General features: G+C 49.5%; 2 protein-coding genes across 3 annotated transcripts; one reads left to right on the top strand and one right to left on the bottom strand.

The window, feature by feature from the left end:
• The first annotated feature begins 1,357 nt into the window (after nt 1–1,357).
• UBXN6 (UBX domain protein 6) lies at nt 1,358–6,094 on the top strand. Of its 2 annotated transcripts, none has more exons than XM_068420612.1 (11): nt 1,358–1,534; nt 2,003–2,157; nt 2,317–2,378; nt 2,515–2,646; nt 3,226–3,323; nt 3,718–3,793; nt 3,880–3,964; nt 4,226–4,445; nt 4,541–4,671; nt 5,298–5,443; nt 5,945–6,094. In XM_068420612.1, exons 1-11 carry the CDS (start codon nt 1,452–1,454, stop codon nt 6,071–6,073), a joined length of 1,317 nt encoding a protein of 438 aa, XP_068276713.1. In that variant the 5' UTR covers nt 1,358–1,451; the 3' UTR covers nt 6,074–6,094. The 2 variants fall into 2 exon arrangements, with proteins under 2 accessions (XP_068276713.1, XP_068276712.1); XM_068420611.1 differs by having other exon boundaries at nt 1,358–1,552.
• Nucleotides 6,095–7,130: 1,036 nt separating this feature from the next.
• On the bottom strand, nt 7,131–22,772 carry CHAF1A (chromatin assembly factor 1 subunit A). The gene is made up of 15 exons (XM_068420610.1): nt 22,540–22,772; nt 22,065–22,115; nt 21,007–21,830; nt 18,373–18,429; nt 16,021–16,262; nt 15,358–15,418; nt 14,761–14,829; nt 14,121–14,341; nt 13,484–13,652; nt 13,196–13,276; nt 13,021–13,110; nt 12,532–12,793; nt 11,465–11,952; nt 9,105–9,198; nt 7,131–7,634 (listed from the first exon to the last, which is right to left on the bottom strand). The coding sequence occupies exons 2-15, from the start codon at nt 22,111–22,113 to the stop codon at nt 7,537–7,539; spliced, it is 2,805 nt and encodes a 934-aa protein (XP_068276711.1). The 5' UTR covers nt 22,114–22,115; nt 22,540–22,772; the 3' UTR covers nt 7,131–7,536.
• Nucleotides 22,773–23,113: the final 341 nt, after the last annotated feature.

Raw genomic sequence — 23,113 nt, 5'->3', positions numbered from 1 at the left:
ACCTCAGGCTGTGCCACATCCCGGGCTGTGCCGCACACCAGGCTGCACGTTGGCTGCTTGTTGGTGCCAAAACATCCCTGTGCAGGTCTCGGGGAAGCGTGTGCTCTCCGCGGCATCTCCTGTGCCACGGCACGGGGGTCCCGGTGTCCGGTGGGGCCGTGGCTCGGTGTGTGAGTGCCCGCTGGCGAAGCACGCACGGGTCTGGCCAACATCTGCGTGTTTCTGGCTCTCAGTGCCGCAGGCGTTGGGCCCGGTGCCGATGCTGGGCTGCCGGCTGAGTCGCTGCCACCGAAGGTGCGGTGCTGGGTGCCGTTTCCACAGCTGCCGCCTGCACGGGTGACCCCCCGTTCGGGATGGGCGTCTGCCTGATCCGGCTAACGGGTGCTCCCCCCGAGGCAGCCCCTTCCTCGGCAGGGACTGTCCCGTGTCACCATGAGGAGGAGGAGGAGGAGGGAGTTGTGCCGTGGAAATAAACCTCACGAAGCCGCCTGCCTTGCCGGGCTGCACGTTTGCCCCCACATTTTGAGCCTGTTGGCCGACCTCAGACCTGCTTTGAGGGCGGAAAGCGAGGCCCTGCCCATGCCGGGGGGCAGGCAGGGGGCCTGGGCAGAGGTAACAGAAAATCTTCTGGTGCTTCAGGCTCCCCGAGCCCAGGCTGTGCCCCGGGGCTGGGCGAGGTTTGCTCTGGTGCCACGGAGGGCTGGTTTGGTTAGGCTGGGGCTGCTCGTTCCTCCCGGGGTGGGGGCTGAGGAGCAGGGGCTGTGGGCGCAGAGCTGGGGGCTGTGGGGGGCTGTGGGTGCAGGTCTGGGGGTCTGGGGGGTCCGTGGGTGCAGGCTTGGGGTCCATGGCGGGGGGAATCGGTGGATGCAGGCCTAGGGGCCGTGGGGGGGGTCTGTGGGTGCAGGCCTGGGTTCTGTGGGGGTTAGTGGGTGCAGGCCTGGGGTCCACGGGTGTCCGTGGGTGCAGGCCTGGGTGCTGTGGGGGTTAGTGGGTGCAGGCCTGGGGTCCATGGGGTCCCTGGGTGCAGGCCTGGGGGCTGTGGGGGTCTGTGGCCACAGACCTGGGAGCCAGGGAGGTCTGTGGGCGCAGGCCTGGGGGCCGTAGGGGTCTGTGGGGGTCCGTGGGTGCAGGCCCGGGGGCCGTGGGGGTCCGTGGGTGCAGGCCTGGGTGCTGTGGGGGTCCATGGGTGCAGGCCCGGGGGCCGGGGGGGGCCGCGCCCGCCCTCACACGCAGCCCCCCCCCAAATCCCCTCAGGCCCTGGAGGACCGCGGCGGTCATAGAGTGGCCGGAGCCTAGAGCGGCGCTGGAGCCAGCGCGATGGCCCCGCCCCTTCCGGTGGCAGTGACGCGGGCGGGGCGCGGCGGGTCCGGTGCCGCTCGCGCTCCCGGCCTCGGTCCCCGTCGCGGTGCCGATCGCGGTCCCGGTGCCGCCGCCGCCTCGGCCCCGCCGCCATGCGCAAGTTCTTCCAGGAGATCAAGGCCGACCTGAAGTTCAAGACCGCGGGGCCCGGTCAGAAGCTCTCGGAGCCGTCCCGGTACGGGGGAACCCTCCGGTAACGGCGGGCCCGGCGCGGGGGGAGGACGCTGTTGTTCCCGGGCACTTCGGGCAGCGAGCGGGGCTGAGGGAGCGGGAGACGGCCCCGCTCTGCCCAGCTGCTGGTGTCCACGGGCCCCGCGGCTGCCCCCCGGTACCGGGGCACAGGGTGCCGGGCCAGAGGCTGCCCGGGGACACGGGGCTGGGACCGATGTCGCCGGCCATGGTGGCCAACACTCACGGCGGTGCCCAAGCCGCCCATCCTGCGAGGGCCGAGACTCACCGGGCAACGATGCTGCCACACCGGGGCGGCCGGTTCCCCATCAGCCTTCCCCGGGGGCACCGGGGCGGTAATTGCCGTTGCGCGGCCACGGCCAGCGCGGTTGCAGAGTTGTCGCCTCGGCGCGGTGGCACGAGCACGGTGACAGAGCCCGTCTCCTCCTGAGCTGTGCCGCTCTGTCCTGCCCAGGGTGCCCAAGGAGAAGCCGAAAGCCGAAGCGGCGCCGAAGCCTCGTCAGGCACCGACGGACGAAGCGCAGATGGCGGCGGCGGCAGCGCTGGCCCGGCTGGAGCTGAAGCCCAAGGGCAAGGCGCCCTCCTCGCAGGAGGCCGTCAAGAACCAGGGTAGGGGCTCGCGGGAGGACGCGGAGCTGCCGCGCCGGCGTAGGGACGGGGCAGTGGGACGGGGGGGGCTGGCTGGGAGGGTTGTAGCTGAGCCCACGAGCCGAAATCCGCTGAACCTCGGCCCTCGCCGCCGCCGTGACCTGCCGTTGTCTCTCGTAGTGAGAAAAGAGCTGATGGCCGAGGCGGCCGCGAGCGAGAAGGAGCTCTCCGTGGAGGAAAAGGTAGGAGAGACGCCGCTGTTCCCTGATCAGCACCTTCTGCGCGGCGGTTCCTGTCCCGTGCGGACGCACCAGGATGTTTAAAACAACCCCCGAACCTTCCTGGGTTCAGCTCGGCGCCGCCTTTTGTCTCCTTTAGGACCTCGCCTCCCCCGACAAGGAAGGGGCAGCTGCTCCCTCTGTTTCAGGGGTCTACTTCATTTGCCCGTTGACCGGGGCAGTTGTAAGGAAAAACGAGAAGGAAAAGCACCTCCGAGAAGCCATCGAGTCGGTAAGCGCCCGCCGGCTTCCCCTCCTCCTGCTTCCCCTGGGTTTGTGGCGTGGGTCCCCTCGAGCTGCAGCAGGGACCTCTCCACCTTCTCCCTGTAAAATCACCATCTCCCAAAGCACGACTCTGTGCCACTGGAGCCGTACAAACGCCCTGTCTGAGCACCCTCCCTTTGGCTTGCTGGAACGCTGGGACTGGGAACTCTGGCCCTGTACTGGTTTTGGCTGGGACGGAGCTCATTTCCTTCATAGCAGCTCGGGTAGTGCTGAATTTTAGATTTGTGATGAAAACAGGGTTGATTACACACTGGGAACAGCTAAACTGGGAAGCAGTGAATAAATCCCTTTGCTTTGCACGTACACACAGCTTTTGCTTTACCTCTTAAACTTGACTTTAACTCAACCAATGAATTTTTGCCTTTTTTTTTTACCCTTCCAATACTCTCCCCTATCCCACTGTGGAGGAGCGAGTGAGTGGCCACGTGGTGCCAACCTGCTGGTCAGGGTTAAACCACAACAGACCCCCTTTGTGCACAGTAGCATCAGCTCCCCACCATGACCAGTTCCTCTCCTTCTCCTCCAGTATTTCTCCGTAGACCCCGTGGCTGCCTCCATCATGGAGATTCACACCTTCAATAAGGACCGGGAGAAAGTACGGGCGGGCGTGGAGACCATGGCCAAGTAAGTGGGCTGCAGTAGAAGGAGGGAGCATGCAGGTAGCATGTCCTTTCCCTGCCAGGCTAGCAGGCAGGTGCATTTTCAGCAAAATCTGAAGAAAACCAAAGCCAAACACTTCAACAGTCTTAACTGTTAGTTAAGAAATAAAGTCAGCACATCGGAGATGTTTTAAGAGTTGATCCACTAGTCCAAGAGGTTTGGGAGCTGCTGGTTGAGATCAGCCACCCCCCCTCTTCTCTCTGGCTTGGCCATGAAGCACTATTTTACTTTCCTCAGTTTTTCAGGTCTTTTTATCTGTGAGAAACACTGTGAGGTCTCTCAGTCTCTCCTTACACCTTGGGGTAGCATGGCCTGAAGTGCCTGCTTTGATCCATGGAGTGCATTCCTCTTTCTGCAGGTACCTGGATAACATCTGTCTCCATCCAGAGGAGGAGAAGTACCAGAAAATCAAACTACAGAACAAAGTGTTTCAGGTGAGATCAAGAGTGCTGCAGGTGCTCTGCCTAGGAGAGTCCTTGCCTGGAGCAGACTACATTGGACTTCTTTCCTTTTCTTCCAGGAAAGGATAAGCTGCCTGGAAGGGATACACAGATTTTTCCAGGCTATCGGGTTTGAGACAAAAACACTGCCTGTTCCAGGACAAGGCAAGAAATCTAAGTGTCTTAAACTGGAGTCAGGAGTTTGAGTGGTGGTGGGACATCCCAGGGGAGGCTGTCAAGGCAGCTTTGGTGGCTGAGGGAGCTCCATGGGCTGTACCAAAGGCTGCTCCTCCAAGGCTGTGACACAAACAGCCGCTTACCCTGCAGTTTCCCTGTTCAGACATTACATTTTCTGGAGATCCTTGTCCTTATATTTCATACATGTGTAAAGAACAAGAGACTCAAATCCTGTCCTTTGGGTTGCAGAGACCACAGAGGAGTACTATGTACTGAAGGAAGAAATGCTGACCAAGTTGGAAGCCCTCAAGGACTACAAAGAGCAGCTGTTAAGCTCGGAGCCTGTGCGAGCGCAGCTGGATCGCCAGCTCTGTGTGTTCAAACCATCACCCGAAGCTGCTCGGTTCGAGCTGCCAAATGACTTCTACAACCTCACTGTAGAAGAGCTCAAACGAGAGCAACGGCTCCGGTGAGTAGGCTTGGAGGGCCCTGACGTGTGGCACACGGTGCCAGCTAAGAGTCTTCTACCTCTCCTTCATGCTAAAAATGGCTCTCTCTCTAAAGGACAGAAGCCGTGGAGAAGGCTTCGATGCTGAGGACAAGAGCCATGCGAGAGAAAGAAGAGCAAAGGGAAATGAGGAAGTACAACTACACCCTGGTGCGAGTCCGCTTTCCCGATGGATACATCCTCCAAGGTGAAAGACTTCTTAACCCTTTGTACAGCCCCAAAACTTCTGAGAGCGTAAGAGCATGAATAATAAGTAGGCTTGAGGTGTGCTGAACACAGCTAGTAGAATAAAGCAACAAAAAAAAAAACAGAGTGGGGTAACATTTCTCTAAGAACTCTTCCCATCTCCGAGCCCACCACCTGCCCCGGGCTGGGACTGGAAGCCAGGGTTGAGTGGAGAGGGAGGAATCTCAAGGCGCTGTTAATTAAAGCCTGCTCTTCCCAGGCTGCTGCCAGCATGCTGGACTCATTAGATCCATTTGTTAGAGTAACCAGCATGAGGTTGCCTGTGTGGTGTGAGGCTGTACAACAGGATAAATCCCTTTTCAAATCTTGCAGTAGAACTCTGGAAATCATTTCAGGCTTTCCCAACTCTTTGTTACAGGCTGGCAGGGGCTCGCAGGAATGGAAGTCATATTTTCCTTTGGGGATTCTGCTTTTGTGTTTCTCAGCTGAATCAGGCTGTTTCTGTGTCACTGAAGTAGTTCATAAAGTCAGCATCAGTACGTGAGCCCCACGAAACCTACCACAAAAGGTTAGGTTTGGTAAATGCCAGAGACTCTCTCAATCTCTCACCTTGTTTTCTCATGGCAGGGACTTTTTATGCACGAGAACCGGTATCTGCGCTCTACAACTTTGTGAGAGAAGCACTCAGAGATGACTGGCTGCCCTTTGAGCTGTTGGGACCTGGAGGTCTCAAACTGACTGATGAGAACTTGGCCTTCAATGAATGTGGGCTGGTGAGTAAAAAAAAAAAGATAGCTGGTACCTTCTGCAGGAGTCTTCAGGTTGTCAGAGTCAGCTGCTGCTCAGAACTTAGGGAGGAGTTTGTGTCTCTGCTCTCAGTGCCACGAGTTGTGCTCTGGCCCCTCCTTCTTAAGCACAAGTAAAAAAGTAACTGCTTGAAGGCTTCCAGCTCAAGGCGAGGAGGTCTGTGTGGAAAGAACTGCCAGGACCTGCCTCCTGCAGCAAATGCAGGCTGCGGTAGTTGCCAGCAGCTCTGTCAGAGGCTTAGCATCCCCCCTGGGAAAAGAGGGAAGGCAGCACCTGCGAGGCAAGCGCAGCTCTGCCACCAGAAAGCCCAAAGCAGCGTCCCCTAAGGAGCTTCTTGCAGAAATCCACCCGTGTCCTCTTTAGTTGAAGTGCTCTAAGTTTTTCCGGGTCTGAGAACATACCCAGTATGTTACGAGGGCAAAGCAGAACACTGCTACAGCTTAATAACTCAGCTTTCTCTGTCCCAGGTGCCCTCGGCCCTCCTGACTCTCGCCTGGGACGCAGCAGTCATGGCAGACATTGAGGCGTCAGGAGAGGAGCAGCCAGCAAGCCCCCTGAAACCAGAACTTCTCTCCAGAGTCCAGACACTGTCATGAAATAAAGGGGAGTGGATTCAGTGCTGGTGGTTTTAGACTGTTCCCTTATTTTCCCAGACAGACTGTTGGGGCTTCCAGCTACGTGACCTCAGAAATGACTTTGTTTTAGCTCTGCACAGTGGGAGTGTAGATTGTGGCATGGCACACCGACCTTGCGGGCACCTCCACAACTCCAGTAGCCACACACCAAGGCAGTCTTGTCCACTAAGACACTTACAGGACTGCTCTGAATGGCTTTAAACACCAAGCTCTAGCAGTGACTGGGGTATTTCTGAGACCATGATGAAGCACCGTGCTCCTCCCTTGGAGGAGGGAGTAGGTGCCAGTACTAGGCTGGATTACCAGTTGATTGAGCCTGGATATTGGGCTGGGCTTAGAACTCAGCTTTTCCTTTTGCTTCTGTGTGCACTGTAACTCCTATTGGAGAGAGTATATTTAGATAAAATGATGCTAGGTCTGATTAAATGGGATATTTAAAGACTCAGTTCTGTTCAAAGTTTTTTGAATTGCATTGCTGTCTTACAGGTTTGTAATGCAGCCAAGCTCCAGTCAGTGCTGGGGCTGGCACTGGTGTTACTGGTACAGCTGTGGCATTACCCACCTTTTCACTTCATGGCCCCTAGAGACAGAACAGGAGACTGACAACAGGCAACAGCTATTCATGCTGCCCACGGGCCAGAGATTAAACCTTAAACTACAGCCTGTACTTTAGGGAACTAACTCACCAGCTCACAAGCCAGATAAAGCTAAAAGCCTCAGCAAGTGTGTTACATAAACAAGTTTGATACTAGTTCAGTCCTTTATACTTCAGTCTTCCTAGTTCAGTGCTTTATACTTCAATTTTAAAGTTGTTCTGTGGGGTAGAGACCAGCTTTTGTGTATACAGCTTCTATTGCAGCAATGTGTAATTAATACCAATAATCTATCAGCAGCCTGATGTGTAATTAATACCAATCTATCCCAAAATAGGGGAAACAAGTTGCAGGGTTTTTTTTTTTCTTTTCCAAACATAAAGCCCTGCTGCTGTTCTCTGTAGCAAGTAAGACCACAAACAGGATGATAGAGAGAACATAAATTCAAATATAATTGTACATCATGTAAACCCAAGTTCATGCTATACAACATTATGAACAGAGTAATTCCCCCAGTGGCATCACAATAAGCTTATTTCAAAATCCCTCCACTAGTTTTAGAGATAACTTAGATACCTTCCATTACAAAGAAGTATCAAAATTTCAATAATGCTTTATTAAGGACAGATTAATATGCAGTATTTTTTTTTTAAGCTAAAAACTAGATCTAAAAATTTAAGCTTCCATCTGGTCTGAAGCAGAACAAAGTGCTGTCTTCTCTTTACAAGAAATATGGAATACTTTCAAGTATCTTCCTTCAAAGATACACAAGGTTTAAAATTCTCTAACTCATTCTACATACATACAGAGAAGTTAGTAGGCGTTTAAGTCTCACATGGTATTAGATGGGCTGACCGTGCTGGTGTCCTGGTGAGCGGCTCCTGTGCCACTGGATTCTGAAGCTGTTCCAGTAACTGCCAACGTAGAATCTGCAAAGTAGAAAATTTGTTGGTTTGGGGTTTTTTTTTGTTTGTTTTTTAAATATCCTCATTAATCTAGTAGAATTTGACTACTATGTGCTTTATCTCTCAGCTTGTCTACCCATATCTGTTGCAAGTCTCCTTTTCAATACTATTTAAAAAATTATTTTAATATTGGGTTAACATCAATCCAGAATAAAGTCACATCAACCACAAAAAGGATCTTCATAATCTCTTCAGTGCTTTGGTCTTGGGCAGAGTTAACCAAATACAGCTGCATGTGTGTCAACAAAGCCTGAGGAAGGCAGGCTCCTGAACAGCATCCCCGTCCTCGGAAGAAGAGGTTTACAAACCTGAAGCAAGGCTTTCATCTCACTGCAGTCTTGTAAGAAGCAAAAGCAGCTTAAGATTAAATGCAAAGCTTCTTGTCAAACAGTTATATTGTCTGTTAGGGAAGGCGAGAGGAATGTAGCACTAGCTGAGAGAGAAAGGAGAACGCAGATATATCTAGAGCGGGTCACTCTATAGAATTTCAGGCTTCAGGAATATGCACGAGCCCTTATCTATCCGTTAGAGGAGCTGCCCCACACAAAAACCCACTCTCCTGAATTCAGGTTGTGCCAGGAGCATTGTGAAAGAGCTCTATTGTGAGAGCAGTAAGAAAGGGCTCGGAGGTTTTTGAAAGTGGTTTAGAGGAGCTGAATGCACATCATGTGGTTGGTGTTGAGTCATTGATCCGTATGATCAAGTACGTAGAGTTAAAAGCTCACTGAGATGAAAGGAGCTGCTCCACATCCTCATCCCACTGTTTCTGAATCCATAACCTGAAAGGATACACGACAGCAGTGGAGCTTTGAAAGCTCTTCTCCAAGGGCTAACTGGGACACAAATATAAGCAACTGCTTAGATTCTAGAGCAAAGTGTTGATCAGAGCCCTCACCTGTCAAACACCTGAGAGCTTGCTTATTACCTGATGTAATTCCCCTCAGACAATTCAGTGTGCGCCTAAGACTTCAAGAAGGCAGCAGCAGGCAAGTTATGCTCCAGACCTTGTCAGTCCTGGAAGGGCTCTGAACCTAAGTATGCACGCCCCTGAGACCAGCCCTGCTCAGCAACATTTACCAGTAGTTAGTGGATCTGCTGACACTGACCCCAATGTTCACTTTTCTTACCAGAAAACAAAAAAAGGTGACACTGGCAGCCAAGCGCTCGTCACAAGCGCTTTGTGCTACGTAGTTGATGGGAGGGAGGAGGGAAGAAAGGGCAAGAGCAGGTTAGAGAAGAGCATAAATAGCAAAAAAAAGCATCAAGAATAAAGCATAAAAAGCAGTGAAGTACCTGGAATAAAACATCTAGAGAGAAGAGCACAAGGCTCAGTGAAAAAAGTGGCAGAAAAACTGCAGCAGGTTTAGCCACGCACCGTCCCCACTCTGTGGGAGCTAGCGGCTGCAAGAGACTGCTATCGATTTATTTTCCCACCTCTGCCTGGCTGTATATCCACAATCATGCAGTCATCATCTTCCTCATCTTCCTCGGTGTCTGCCTGAAATCCATCCATCTCCACAGCTTCAGCCTGAAGGGGAAAAAAAAAAAGGTACCAGCTGTGTGCTGGTGATTGGTGCTAAGGTGTGAGCCCAAGCACAGCCAGCGCTGCGAAGGACCGCAGCGGGCGCTCCGCACGAGGAGGGCTCACAGCACAGCCTGATCTGTTGGGCATATTTGTAGGGAAGAAAAAATAAGCAACTCCTGGCTCCAACAAACACTGACTTTTGATAAAAGGCCTCATCTGCAGTGGCACGTACAGCAGGAAGGCCGCCAAGCTTCTACTCCAAGATGTTCCGCTATTACACAAGGCGCTGAACAGCCCACACGCCGAAAAGTCAGTTCAAACCTTAATTGAAATCTGACTGAGTTCTGTTGGGTTTTTGGAGGGGAGATATCTCCCCGCTCTGCTAATTATTTTGGATGCTTTCTTCCTTCTGAAGATGGAAAATGACTTTTGCTCGTCAAGTTTTAAGCACGTTTTCCCCTCAACTCCTCCTCATATTTGCCAATTAGCTCTTATTCAGGGAGGGGCAACAGTTCTCCCGTGGTGACCCTTTCTTATGCCATGGGAGCAGCACAAACTACTAATTTTGAAACGAGAAAATGAAAACAAGGAGTGATACAAACCGAAGATGCCCAGCACTGAACAGCTGCGAGGGTTTTTTGGTTTCTTTTCCCCTCAACTGGAACTGTGGAATGAAAACCTCAGACCTAGAACCTGGTCCCCACCCCCTAACAAGCTGTTCCAAGAGAAATTTTAAATTTACATCTTTCATTAAAGTCACAGCTCTCAGATTAAGTATTCCCCTCCTACAGGCGTGCAGGTACTGCCCACTGCGACACCAAGTTCTCTCTCCACAGCTTATGTAAGAGCACCTTTTGCTTACACGAGTCCTGGCAGGAGCTTCATGGCAGAGTAACACGTGCCAGGGGTAGAGAACCGGGCAGCCTTGACCTACCAATCATTCCTGGGCTCTGCCCAAGCTCCAGCCTTGCTCACCAGGAAGGATGGGATCTCAATACCTGAGCAGGGCTGATCTAGACGTGAGGCATGGAAGGCTTTCAGGACTCTGACACCTTTGCTCTGAGCTGCACGGCACCACACCTGACACGGGCAGCTTTAAGGTGCTTTTGAGAGCTCGGAAGAATTCAGGCTGGTGATGTAATTCTACTCAAAGCCTTTGTTTTGCTATTTCTGCTCAAGTAGTCGGTTACAAGCAGAATTTCCAGCGGCTGCCAAGCAGAGATTTTTATCTCTGCCTTTATTTAGTATATAAGAAAAAAACCCAAGCAGATGGAGTTTGGGGGCTGAACAGCTTCTCACAAGTCTCTGATCCCTATCAATACCTGAACGCAGAGCTTTTTCAGTAGAAAAGCCAAAGCAGCCAAGAAGAAAGTGGGAAGCAAAAGCATAAAAAGCCTCGTCTGTGGCTTCTTTCCTCAGCCCCTTGTCCACAGGGGATAAGGAATAAACCCACTGACAGTGCAAACCCTGTCCAGCCTGTAGGTTTGGAAGAGAACAGTTGATAAGACCAAGCTTCAGGACCTCAAGCCTCACTGTCTTAAATGCACGACAGAGCTTCACACAGCTGAAGCATCGATCACACACTTTGCAGTCATCCTTTTGGATGATTAACCACACTACCTGTGGTCAACCTGAAAAGCAGAAGCAAACAACAGGAAGACCACAACAAAGCTTAGAGCTGGAGTAGCAGCTCCTCCAAATCCATCTCATTTTGTTCCTATGAATTATTATATTTTTAAAGCAGCTCTTGAAATTCAGCTTTATGTATAAGCCGGAGACTTTACAGTCTATTACAGATCGAGTTGCAGCACTTATGAACCACATTTAAGCAGAACACATGCAACTGCTGTAAGTCACCAGCTCAGGCTATACATCTGGCAGCCATACACACACATAAAAACCTGCACACAAATTACACACAGCTGTAAAACCAAGGCCAAGCAGGCACTCCGAAACCGCTCACAGCTTGGATGCAATCACTGCCAAAAAGCAGAAAATGGAAGAACAGCAGGAGAGCAACATTTCAAATGGAACAGGCAGTCCAAGCTGGAGAGGCACAAAAGAAACCCATCTCTTTAGAGTCACATAATTTCACTCCTTTCCCCACAAAAAGGGTCTTTCAGCGTGAAGGGCAGTGTCTGTAGTTTAATATTTTCACTCTGGTTATCTAGGCCAATCTGGGAGCACGCCAGGACGCTCGCCTAGGGAAGACACACAGCTACGTTCCCCTCGTTCCTTCCTGGGGAAGAGCACTGTGACAGGAACTCACCTGTTCAGCATCCCGAGGCCTCTTCATGAATTTAGTGATGGACATGCTCCCAGTGGACTTCCTCTTCACTGACATGGGGGTGGCCTGCAGGACAGCCACGCCTGGCACGCTGCCACCCTCCTCCTTCCCTGAAGAAGGGACTTGTGTGACGTAGTTCCATTGACAAGGGACAGGGAGATGCTCTTGATCAAAACTCTTCAGCACCTCCGAGTGCACGTACCAGCACATCCTATATTCAGGTCTCTTCTCGTAGACAGAGTTCTCAGAAATGATTCGCTTTAGCCTGGCTTTGGAAGGGACACCGCTGTCCTCGCCAACAGGCGTCTGCGGCCGGGAGGTGTGGGGGCTCGCGGGGCTCGTGTCGCTGCAGTCGGCGGCTGCAGTCACGTCACTGAACAGTCCTTGCCGGCAGCACTCCTGGAATTCCTGGATGATCACTTTGCTGCCGTTCACGTTGCCATGCAGCAGCGGCAGCAGCTGGCCAAGGACTGCGGAGAAGTAAGAACTGTTTAAAGGTCGAGAAAAGCCAGGCTGACATCACCTATCAGTACACACACTTCAGAAAGAGGACAAATAGGTTGAGATTAATTTTAGATATAGGATTGTAACAGGAGCTAAATTTGATGTAGAAAAGTCACCCCTAATAATATCAACCCCCTGAAGTGACAGCTTCAACCCCTGCTCTAGCCTTTATGTGCATTATTCATACCCTTGTGATCATCACGCACAGGAGATACTTGGTGCTGAAACTTGTCACACAAATGAAATCCTCTCCCCCTGAACAATAAACAGGTCAATGGGCTCCAGCACTTCCAGTAAGCAGCCCTAAACCTGAGTCTACTGAAATCTTGTTGGTTTTATTTCCTAGATTATCTAGAGCAAGAGTTTTTGGAGAGTGTAACTAAGGCCATACCGGAACGCAACGCCGGAAAACTCCTTTCCAAGGACTCTCAGAGACTCCTTGGATTTCAGACTTGTCACAAACAGGTCATTCTGGATTTGACACTCAATACAAAAATCCATTCTCTCCAAAGCAAAGTACAACTATTCAGCCCTCTAGGTCTTACTTTGCTGATCTTTTGCTCTTTTTTTACTACATTTCTGTATCTGCTGTTCTTCCTCTGCCACAGATGAATCCAGGATACATGCTGTGAACTGCTGGAGAACCTTTAGGTCCGCACTCGTGCTGCTGTCCTTTTCTGCACTTTCCCAGACGCAGCCGATTTTCACAGGCTGGAGGACGTGGAACCTCTTCCCCTTGGCCATCAGTTCGTCCCACTCCTTTGCTTTCAGCTTTTGACGAACCTTCTGATTCTCGGGATCGCACTCCTAAAGCCACAGGAGAGAGAGAACTCGGTACATCCATTCCAGGAAAAACAAAAGCTTTTTAAACCCAGCTTTTTATCATGTTCCCTGAGCTACAGCAGTCTGCTCCTGAACCCTGCAGATCTGAGTGACAACACTGCCAAGACTACACGCTTTCTTCCTCTGCCAATATTTATTACACGATTCATTTGAAACAGAAATGGAAACCCAGTGACACCCAGTTCACTTACTTCTGTCACTCCTTCATCTTCAGATAGGTACCCATGGGGTACAAAAAACCCATCGTCATCATCTTCATCCTCTCCCTCCTCTTCATCATCCTAAAAATAAACTCTGCTTATTAGAAATTACACTGACAAGTGCAATTGGTTCAGAAAGCTCTTTTTCAGCACGTGGAGTCCTTACCCCTTCACTATGGGAGAGACTTTCTCCAGGTTCCTCCTCTTCCCATTCTTCATCACTATCTACTTCGTAGTCCAGTAGTTTCTGGAAGAAATGCCAACATGCCATTTCTGTAAGTAACTGGAGAGCACGATGCCAGACCCCAGTCAGGGTTTCAAAACTCAGTAGCAAGAGGGAACATGCAAGTGGATCAGAAATTCCAGAGAACAAGTGAACGTGGCCAACCGCGGATTCACTTCAAGAACATAAAGACAGACAAGAATCCAGTGACACCGCCTGGGAGGTGCTTACACTGTCCTTTGACCAAGGATTCCTGGGTCGGATCATAGTGGTTTTCTTGTTCCATGTGCCCCAGTATGCAGGACGGTGATTCTCACAGAACTGCAGAAGTTTCATTCTACCATATTTCCCCCTTTCAGGAACAGCATCTGTTTTGCAGTTATCCACTACCACCACGTCGCTGTTAAAAGAAGAGACACCATCTTCAGTACTTGGAGACAACATCTAGAAAGCTTCAGTTCCGCCACAATACAACAGGCAGTCCCAATGGGCTTGCAAGAACACAGGTTCTGGACAAGCCACCTCTCTCCTTAACTAGAACCCTACAGCAGCTCTGGTTTAGCTATCACTATGGTTACTTTTTAAAACTACCAAAGCAAACACCAGTAAGGGTCAGTACTGTCCAGTGCTGAAGGCAGCTGCCTGAAGTGCAAGATTTCCTGCAGAGAAGGATTTGAGAAGCATTGTATGGAATGAAAGGAGTCTACATCACAACGTAGTGCTCCACGTGGAAACAATTCTCATCCAAAATGAGCACTGAAAGAAAAGCTCCATCTTTCCATCATCTCAAATATTAGAATAAGACTCAAAACCATTCTGCAGTTCATTATATAAAAGAAGTGAAGAAAACCCCAAAACACAGACTAACCTGTTTATGTCGGTGCTGTTACTGACAAGAGTCGGTCCAGTTTTACGTGGTTTACGACACTTTAGATCCCTCAAGAAAGAGACATCACTATTCTGTGCATGCAGGAGCTTATCCAGCTGCTCTAAGAAGTCTGGATCCAGGGCAATACGACAGAGGGGAGCTAAGACCATGTTCTCCTTAATTTCAAAAGGAGCAAACTTTCCACAAGAGCCAGCGAGAATCTGAAATATTAAGTGAGGATCATTAGGGTCTGAACACCTGAGAAACTGCAGTACCGAGATGTTCAAGATATACAACAAACCTCAGTACCAGATGCTGAGGTTTGAGTGAAGATTTAGGTTAAGCCCTTCCTATCTGCCACACCAACAGATCTTCTCAAGGGAATCTAGGCCTTTACAGCCAATGCTGCCAAAGACAGAACTGAGATTTCTACTAAAGCAACTACAAATTTATTTTGTAGTCTCTGCTCTGGTCACAGACTTTTTTAAAAATCCTTTACACTTCTGAAATTCAGAATTAAGAAATACCAATGCTTCGTCTACTTAAGAAGCTCTAAGGGACAGATCAGAAGGAAATCAGTGTATTTTTTAGAAGACAACCAATGAAAGACCAACAAAACACAGGAAAAGCAATACCTCACCTTCGGGGCTTGTGGAGTCTTTGGTTTCTGGAAGAACCTCGTAATTTCTGCTTTCTGTGCATTAATACGCTGAAATCAGAATGAAAAATGCAAGTTATGAACACAAAGGTAGGACAAGGCCTTAGAATTCAAGGTGAGCTCATGCATGACCCAACTTCAAATCTAGCGAGGTACAAAGCAAAGCTCAGTAGTTTACTGGCTCCTGTAAGTCAACAAAAACCTAATTGTCTTCTCTAACACAGCTATGTGGATTCCAGTGTCATTGCTAAGACAGGATAAAGTTCACTCATGGGCATTGAAAAAAACAAACGCAGAAAAGACTTTAACAGGTAACAACAAAGACACCAACAACGAAAGTAACAGACAAGAAACCTGCACGTTGTAACTGGTGGACCAGCACCACCAGATCAGACTGCGCAGGCTGCACCCCAAATGGCCGTGCCCCCTCCCAATGGCACCAAGGCAGGGTGCTGCCTGGAGAACCGCAGGAGCTGTGGGATTGTGAAAGGCTCAGCAGCTGCCAGCAGGGTGCCAGAGAGCCCATTAACATCATTTTACCGTAGAATAATTTAGAGACAAGTTAGAGAAAGCATTTACCTTTTCCTCCTCTCTTAACCGTTTCTCCTCTTCTTTCTTTCTCTTCTCCTCAAGTTTTGCCCTTCAATACAAAGTTCATTTTAATTGTCACAAATCATCAAGTGTTTGTGCTGAGGAAGAGGTGAGAAGCCCCAGACCTTGGCTAAGACCCCATCGTGCTAGGCAAGAAGTTAATCTATTAATTCAGTCAAGGACCATACTTGGTTAAGCCTACAGAAAACTCTCTTCATTCCTTCTAGAGCAAACATTGACCTGTTTCAGCCACAAACTAGCTAGGCTACTTCAAGTTTCCCTCAATACCAGGGAAGGGCATTTATGGTATTATCAAGTTACAAGCAACTTCCTCAACAGACAGGGCACCAGTGCCAGCAAATTGCAAAAGTACAAGCAAGACTGGTCATGAAGGGAAAACTCAGTGGAGCATGACAGCTCTTTCCAGCCATTTCAAATCAGAAGCCCAGGTCAGGTTGCAAGCGAAAAGTACTGCTGAGACTAGGGTCTGGTGTACACAGGCCTTCAGGCATTTAAAATATACCCTGTGACAAAGAGGCACGTGCTGTTTGACCAGCACAGCCTCTAGAAGGGACGGTTAAGGCAGGTATGGAAAGGTGCTCTCATCATCACACGTTATCCCCCAGGACCTGCAGAAACCGAGCCACTTACTCCAAAGCTTCCTGCCTCTCCTTGCGTTTCTCCTCCTTCACTCTCAGTTTCTCAGCTTTTTCCTTTTCTTCTTTTTCTTTCTTTTCCCTCCTTTCTTTCTCTTTCAACTCTTTCTCCTCTTCTTTCTTCTTCTTCGCCTCCTCCTTGGCTCGCTCTTTGGCAGCTTTCGCTTCTTCTTTCAGCCTTCCCTTTTCCTCCCTTTCTGCTTGCAACTTCTGCAGCTTGTCTGCGCGCTCCTGGTCCTGGTTTGGAAAAAAGCCATTAAGCAAGTTGTCTTTTTGTGCACAGCAATAGCTGCTGGCACAAAAACCTCAAGTAAAATAAGGACATTATTTCTTCAGCTGAGATCCCAGAATAAATTCTTGCACCCACCCAGTGCTTGAGTGGCAGCATCGTCTCTAGTTATCACAGGACACGAGGTTATTAACCAGCCAGCTGAGCTACCTCAGACTGGCTCTCAAGGTATTAACTGTTCCTTTCTCCCAACAAATGGAGGCGTTTCCACTTTCTAAACGTCACAGAAAGCTTTGAATTCTACTTGCTTTATATTTGAGTCACCTTCATTACCAATGTAGCATTATGAAAAATTCTATGGGAATTTTTTTACATTCTTTTTAAATTTCATTTATTTTAAGATTTCAGATTGTTTCCAAAATGCTTTCTTTGGAAATACACACCTCAGAAGCCAAGCTTTCATTTTTTTATGTCAATGTAGGGCTACCACAGTATAAGTCTGAAATGTGAATTTGATCTGATTATAAACCCACAAGGATTTTCTGACGATGTTTTTCGCCATCTCAGGCAGTAAAACACGACTCTCCAAACTCTGGATTTTGCAGCTCCTTTATAAGACCTGGAGCTCACCAAAAAAATTGTCCCTTGTGTTAGTTCATTTTAGATAATCAGACACCAACAGGTGCCCTAAGCTTATTGAAGGGGAACAATGGGGGGAAGATGATGTTGAAAGCGCTGCTGTTCACAGTATTTCCTCCCAAGGAAACTGAAATTCTCATTATGGGTCTACTGACACATAAAGGAGAATGTGGAACGCTCACTAAAAAAAAAAAGACAAATTCAAGCTTCCCTATGTTGTAGGCATTGGTGACTTTACCAGGAAACCAGGTAAAGTGTGTGCTCAGACACACAAATATCCTCCCTGTGTATTTTCAGTTTTGTTTTATTTATTTCACGTCTCTTCTTGGCAACGTCAAGACTTACTGTGTGGTGTCACAATGCACAAGTAACTGCAGAAGGCAGCCAACATACAAAATGGTGCCAATGGCGAAAAAAAACCCCAATATTGTCAGCACCAAGTCATAGTAATCAGTGAAAATCTACTGGGTAATTTAGAAAATGTTGTGAAGCTAACAGCAAGATTAGCAGGTCTATTTAATTTTTAGCATAATAAAGCTTCCATTCTCATCTCTCCCTCGCATTACTGCTATTTTAACATAGTATAGAATGGAAGGAAACAACAGACTGGACTTCTATATGTGGCACTGCAAAAAGCAAGCATCTCCAGAGCAGGCTCAACCACATCTAGCTTCTATAAAACACACAACAGTCCCCTACCAACTTTATATTACTAAGAAACACAATAAGAATTCATAAGCACAGGCCTTCCCGACTGCAGTGAAAATAACACCCTGTTTTCCAGCAGGCAAAGCCCACTCAGACAGCACTGACTGTTCAAGAACTCCACGTGATCCATCAGCCTCCTTTATATTTAGCATTTTAGGACTGAAAGCAGAACGGACAGCAAAATTATCACACTGCTGTTTTGGTATGGAATGGAGTTTGTCTACCAGCTGCAGTCAAGCAAGGAGAGACCTGAGCTTGACCGTTTCCAGCAGTGACATCCAACAGTTTCTTTAGTGAGCCATAAACGCAGTGGCCCATTCGCCTCACTTATTAATGAACAACAGACCCCACGTTTTGTGGCTTCAAAGGGGGAAGGGTGAGAAGGACGAAGCAGGAACCAGCCCTAAATAGAAGGCTCTTGAAGATTTCACTTGTGTCTGCACCTGCCCTCTGAGGAAGGGTTTGGAAAAAAAACTTCTCGAAAGCATTTTGACAAGGAGTCAGCTACATTTTACAGTTTTTTTAATCTCTTACCAAAGTGCACAGCAATGCAGTGCAGGCCACCCACACTTCATTATGTATGCATTAAGCAGCTTTGGAACGAGCCAAGTACTTTAACTGCGTGCATTAAGATTCTTCCATATTCATCAGTGAGGAAAACCAGGAAGGCAGATGTTCTAAGTGGACTAAGATGAAAGGCAAAGGGCTTTGCTTACTATTCAATGCAAAAGCACAGCAGGTTAACTTTCTAGGTCAGTGAAAATGCCTTACTCTTTGCAATCTCAGCTTCTCCTTCTCTGCCGAACTTTTGGGGCATTTCTGTGATACCTGCAATTACAAAATGCAAGTTTTAGACATCCACATCGTTCCCTTTCCATGAGGCACTAGAACTAAAAGACCTTCAGCTTTGTCTGAATTATATTAACATCGTTCTTGCAGATTAGTATATTCAGCAACTTAAGAATTCCTTCAGTATAGGACACAAGCACACAGTTCAAGCATATCTAATCTCACTGATTTACATTTAAACACTGAATCCATCTAAATGCTTCAGTTTCCATTAAGTCCTCACGTTACTACGTTTTGCATAAACAAATCCCTCCAGTCTCCTCAGTTCTAAAGTATCATTTGCAAAGGAACATCATGTGCAGAAAAACAAACAGAAGCTAGAGCTGCTCCAAATCATGAGAGCACTACAGAGGACATTTAATTATAGCAAAGTCACTTCCTTCCAGTTAAACTTGGTTTGTTGGCGTTTTTTTTTTGTATCCTACCACTTTTGCTACGATATTTAGATACAACTTCCTGAATACAAGGACTATCATCCATATTTTAACATTGTTTCTTCTCCTAGTCACAGCCCTCTTGCTGTTCCACTAGTACCAGCGCATCAGCCCTAAGTTCCCAACAGGTCACACTTCTCGTGTCTCTTAAAGCTGTTATTTATAGGGGAAAAAAAGGTATTTTACATTTAAAAGCATTGTTCATAGGCTGGTCAAAGGCTTAATTTGTCCATATTTCAGCACACTGTGGCTTGGTTTCCTGTATCCCCCTCCTCCTGCCATCCACAATACAAGGTACCATGTTTAAACTGATGAACAGACTAACACAGACCGACTGCTTTATTTTCTGTCCTCACAGACATTTAAGTTTGCAGCGTTGCATCAGGGGATTCTATATTTATCTGACACAAAATAAGAGTTCTTTCAACTGGGAGCTTTAGTTTATCAGAGCCATTTCCACCTGGGAAAACAAACATGCCAGGACAGACAACCGTACAGCTGGAGGCACCGACTCCCCATTTTGGCAAGCAGTACGTGAGCTGTTCCAGCCTTAATTCACACCATGGGAAACCAATAACTTGTTCGTGTTATCATATTACATCAGGAGTCAAGTACTTTTTTTGTTTGTTCTGCTACACTGGAAATACTTCATGCCTGCTTGAGTTTATGTATTTATTTTAGAGATGAATTTTAGAGTATAAAAATGGATCATTTTCCTTCATAAGCACACAGTGGAAGAAATGGAAGACCCAGTACACCGTGAGCTCCAAGCCCCAGCTAACTCGTCCATACCTCCTCCAGGCCAGCAAGGTTTTTCCTCACCTGTGGGACAGTCTCTCCTTAAACCCTGGGGGCGATAGTTGGTGAAAATCTTTCTTAAAAGGCTCAAGATGGCATAAGCAGGAAGGCTACCAGCTGCTTCACCCTTATTTCCCTGAGCCACATACTCAATCCTCCACCTCTGGCAGCCCACCATCAACCCACCCCTCAATGCCTTCCTCATTTTCCCCCTCTAATAATGTAGTTGAGCAAAACTCCAGTCAGACAGTCCAGCCTAACCGTAGGCCAGGCGTAGCTACAACACCCAAGCACGTTCACCAGGACTGTTCTGCTTCACAGGTTTTACCATGGGCGACTGTGCCCCCCCAAGAGAAACCCCCACTTTACACCTCCACTCATCTCTTCCCCAAAACGGTCAAGCAGTGAACAAGCATTTGAGCCCCGTGAATGTTTCAGCCACCTGCACAGACGCTGTTGTCCTTGGAAGCTTCCCCTTCAATACAGCACCAAAAAACACAACATTTTGGGGTCTCTTGCTGGAGACTAAACTGGAACTAAGATCAAACAAAGCAGCTCATACAGAGCGAATTTTGAGGTGTTCCCTCCTGTGCTCCAGCCTTCACTGACCCAACAGCATTGCGTGTCCCCAGGACTGCTGCACGTGCGGTGGCTTTTCCCCGAAGCAGCTCCCTGTGCTCGACAGAGCCTGTAACAAGATGGCTGAAAGCACAAGCTCTGTACACCCAGTTTGGGGAGGCAGAGGCTCATCTGGCTCATCCTCCATCCTCACGTACGTACGGATCTGCAGCTCCACTGATGCGCTGTAGTTTCAACTTACAGCATCTTCTATGCCACGGTTGCAGAAATTCAGAGCAGGGAAAAATACATGCACTGACTGGTACTAGCGTAACGTCCCCTCATGGTAATTACAGCAGCTTCGTCAAGGATAGAATAGAGGTTGTAAAACATCACCTAAGGGACAAAACTGCTTTTGGACACTGTCCTTATCCCAGTTACCAAAATGCGGAGTCCCAGGGCATGCACTTCCTGAGCAGTTCATAAAAAAAATATAACATGAACCTGTAACAGAGTTCAAAGTTACATTAACACAATGCAAATATACCAGCAGCTCAAAACTAGGCAATACTTAAATCTTTCAGCTAGAGGATTTAAAGGAAGATTCAAAAGGACAATAATTTGTTTATGTTATTAATAAATTAACACCACCTTCCATACACGTCTCACGAGCTTTGTGAGCAGCCTGTTCACTACAGGCGCAGGAAATCATACAACCTATCTACAACCCAACAGCTTTTAAAAACACCCAAGAAAAGAGACCAACCTTCCTAACAGGCGTTGAGGCAGCTAAAGGACTAATATTTCTCTTTGTTTCTGCAGCAGGCTGTGCCTCGGGTGAGCTCACAGAGCGAGAGCTTAGCGAGGAGTGGGTAAGTCCAGAGTCTCCTTCATGAGACGATTCCATGGTCTCATTTTCCGACGTGATGCTTCCATCCAGAGAAGCGACTGGGGGAGATTTTACACTCATAATATCCTCCAAGAGCACTACAGGCATCTTCCCCTCAAAGATGACATCCTGCAGTTCACTCTGGTTTCCCTTCGTGTTTTCCACATTGTTACACTCCGTTAACCCGGAACGCGACTGGATTCCACCTACCAAATCTTCACCTTTATCCGCTACAGCTGCGCATGGTGCATCAGTCTCCATCAAATCATCCATTTGGCTGCTCTGAGAGGAATTCAGGCAACTCAACTGGTTTATCTCTTTTCCTAACATGCTGTTAGTTACAGTTACAGATGAAGACGCTTTTGAATCAAAATCAATATGGTCTACGTCATCACTTAGTCTATGGCTAGAGTCCTTTGTCAGGTCAGTAACAATTACAGTTTCTTTTGTGTCATCTTTTGTGTTTTTCTGTATAAAATGGTCTAATGGACCCTTTCCATTAACAAGTTCCGGAGAAAAATTCACATCTGAATCCAGCTGGCTTTCATTCTCCACATTGTCCAGGGACGCACGAGATGCATCTAGGGAAGAATCCTTACTTGGACCAAAACCACTTTGTGAGCTCTTTACTTTTTTGACTTCTGAATCAGCGTCATACTTTTCCTTTGGTACAGGATTCAAGCGTTTGAACGGCAGCCGAGCTGAAACAGCAACATTTTATTATTTTAGTCACATCATACAAGTCACTGGGGTGGGGAAGGCGGAATGAAATAGCAAGTTATTTTATTAGTTCTTAAGCACAAGAATTTAAACAGATGAGCCAGTTAGGGCTGGTTTATTACTGCAAAGCCAACATATTTCACAAAATCAGGTCTGACGCCTCCTTAGTGCACTAAAGCCGCAGCGGGTGACAGACGCTCCCTCAGCGGTCTCACCTTGTACGAGCTTCCGCGGAGGAACAGCCGCTTTGTCCCTGCACTCCATGGCTGTGAGGGAAAAACGTAATAAATAAATAAAGTGACACACTCCTGGTGAGCTACCCGCTTCCTAGAGACAGCCGACCCGCGGCAGCGCTGGACAGCTCTCCCCGGGGCGGAGCGCGGGCACGGCGAGGCCGGACAAAGGGGCCGGGGCGAGCCTCGCCGGCAGCCCGCAGGCTGAGGGGATCTTTGCACTCGCCGGGCCCCAGGACACCGGTTCCCCCGCTGGGGCCATACCGACGGAAAGGAGGCTGGGCAGGAAGGAGGCAGCGGGCGCGCCGCCGGGTCAGGCCCGGGCCTGGTTCCGGGGCGCGGCGGCGGCTGCCAGGCCTCCTTTGTTACCCCGGGAAGGCCCCGCGCACCCCGCGGCCCAACCGCCGCCGGAAACACACTGCGCCCGGGCCCCACCGCACCCCCGGATCGGCTCTACCTGCCACGGCGGGTGCCGCGGCTCCCGCCGCTCACTCCGGCGGCCGCGGCCGACCCGGTCCAGCCCGGCCTAGTCCCGGCCCACCCGGTCCGGTCCCGCCCCGGGGGCTCCCGCTCGTATTTGGCGGGAGCCGGGGCGACCCCGCGCCTCGCCGCGCTGATAGGCGGAGCGCGCCCCACGTGACCCGCCCTTCCGCCCGCTCCGCCCCCTTCCCGCCCGCGTCTCGCGAGGAGGGTGGGCGGGAACCTCGGCGCCCGGCCTTGCCGCTGCTTTTCGATTGGCTAGTGCGACGGCCACCGCTGATTGGCGGTGGCAGCTGTCAGCCTGACCGCTGAAGGCGCTGATTGGATAGCGGGGTGAGGGCCGGCGGGGTGCCGCTGGGTCCATACGCCGGGGCTCTAGGCCTGCCTGCTCGCCGGGCGGGAGCCGGGGCAGCGCCGGCGCGGCCCCGGGGCCAGCTCCGGTAGAGGTCGGAGCGGCCTTTCCCCGGGACCGGGCAGAGGGGCGGAGCCGCCCTCCGCACTGCGCCGCTGAGGGGGCCGAGCCAGGGCACGAAATGGCGGCGCCGGCGGCG

This window comes from Nyctibius grandis, chromosome 31, assembly GCF_013368605.1.
Source record: "Nyctibius grandis isolate bNycGra1 chromosome 31, bNycGra1.pri, whole genome shotgun sequence".
Taxonomy (NCBI): domain Eukaryota; kingdom Metazoa; phylum Chordata; class Aves; order Nyctibiiformes; family Nyctibiidae; genus Nyctibius; species Nyctibius grandis.
Note: the sequence above shows the minus strand (reverse complement) of the source record. Positions and strands in the feature narration are given on the sequence as shown.

Bases quoted from the DNA above. Each gene is read 5' to 3' on its own strand.
- UBXN6 (XM_068420611.1), top strand. From the start codon at position 1,452: ATGCGCAAGTTCTTCCAGGAGATCAAGGCCGACCTGAAGTTCAAGACC. The intron at 1,553-2,002 runs GTAACGGCGGGC...TGTCCTGCCCAG, and splicing joins CGGTACGGGGGAACCCTCCG to GGTGCCCAAGGAGAAGCCGA. The intron at 4,446-4,540 runs GTGAGTAGGCTT...CTCTCTCTAAAG, and splicing joins AAACGAGAGCAACGGCTCCG to GACAGAAGCCGTGGAGAAGG.
- CHAF1A (XM_068420610.1), bottom strand. From the start codon at position 22,113: ATGGAGTGCAGGGACAAAGCGGCTGTTCCTCCGCGGAAGCTCGTACAA. The intron at 14,830-15,357 runs GTAAATGCTTTC...TTCTGATTTCAG, and splicing joins GGTTAAGAGAGGAGGAAAAG to CGTATTAATGCACAGAAAGC. The intron at 14,342-14,760 runs GTGAGGTATTGC...TTAATATTTCAG, and splicing joins AGACTCCACAAGCCCCGAAG to ATTCTCGCTGGCTCTTGTGG.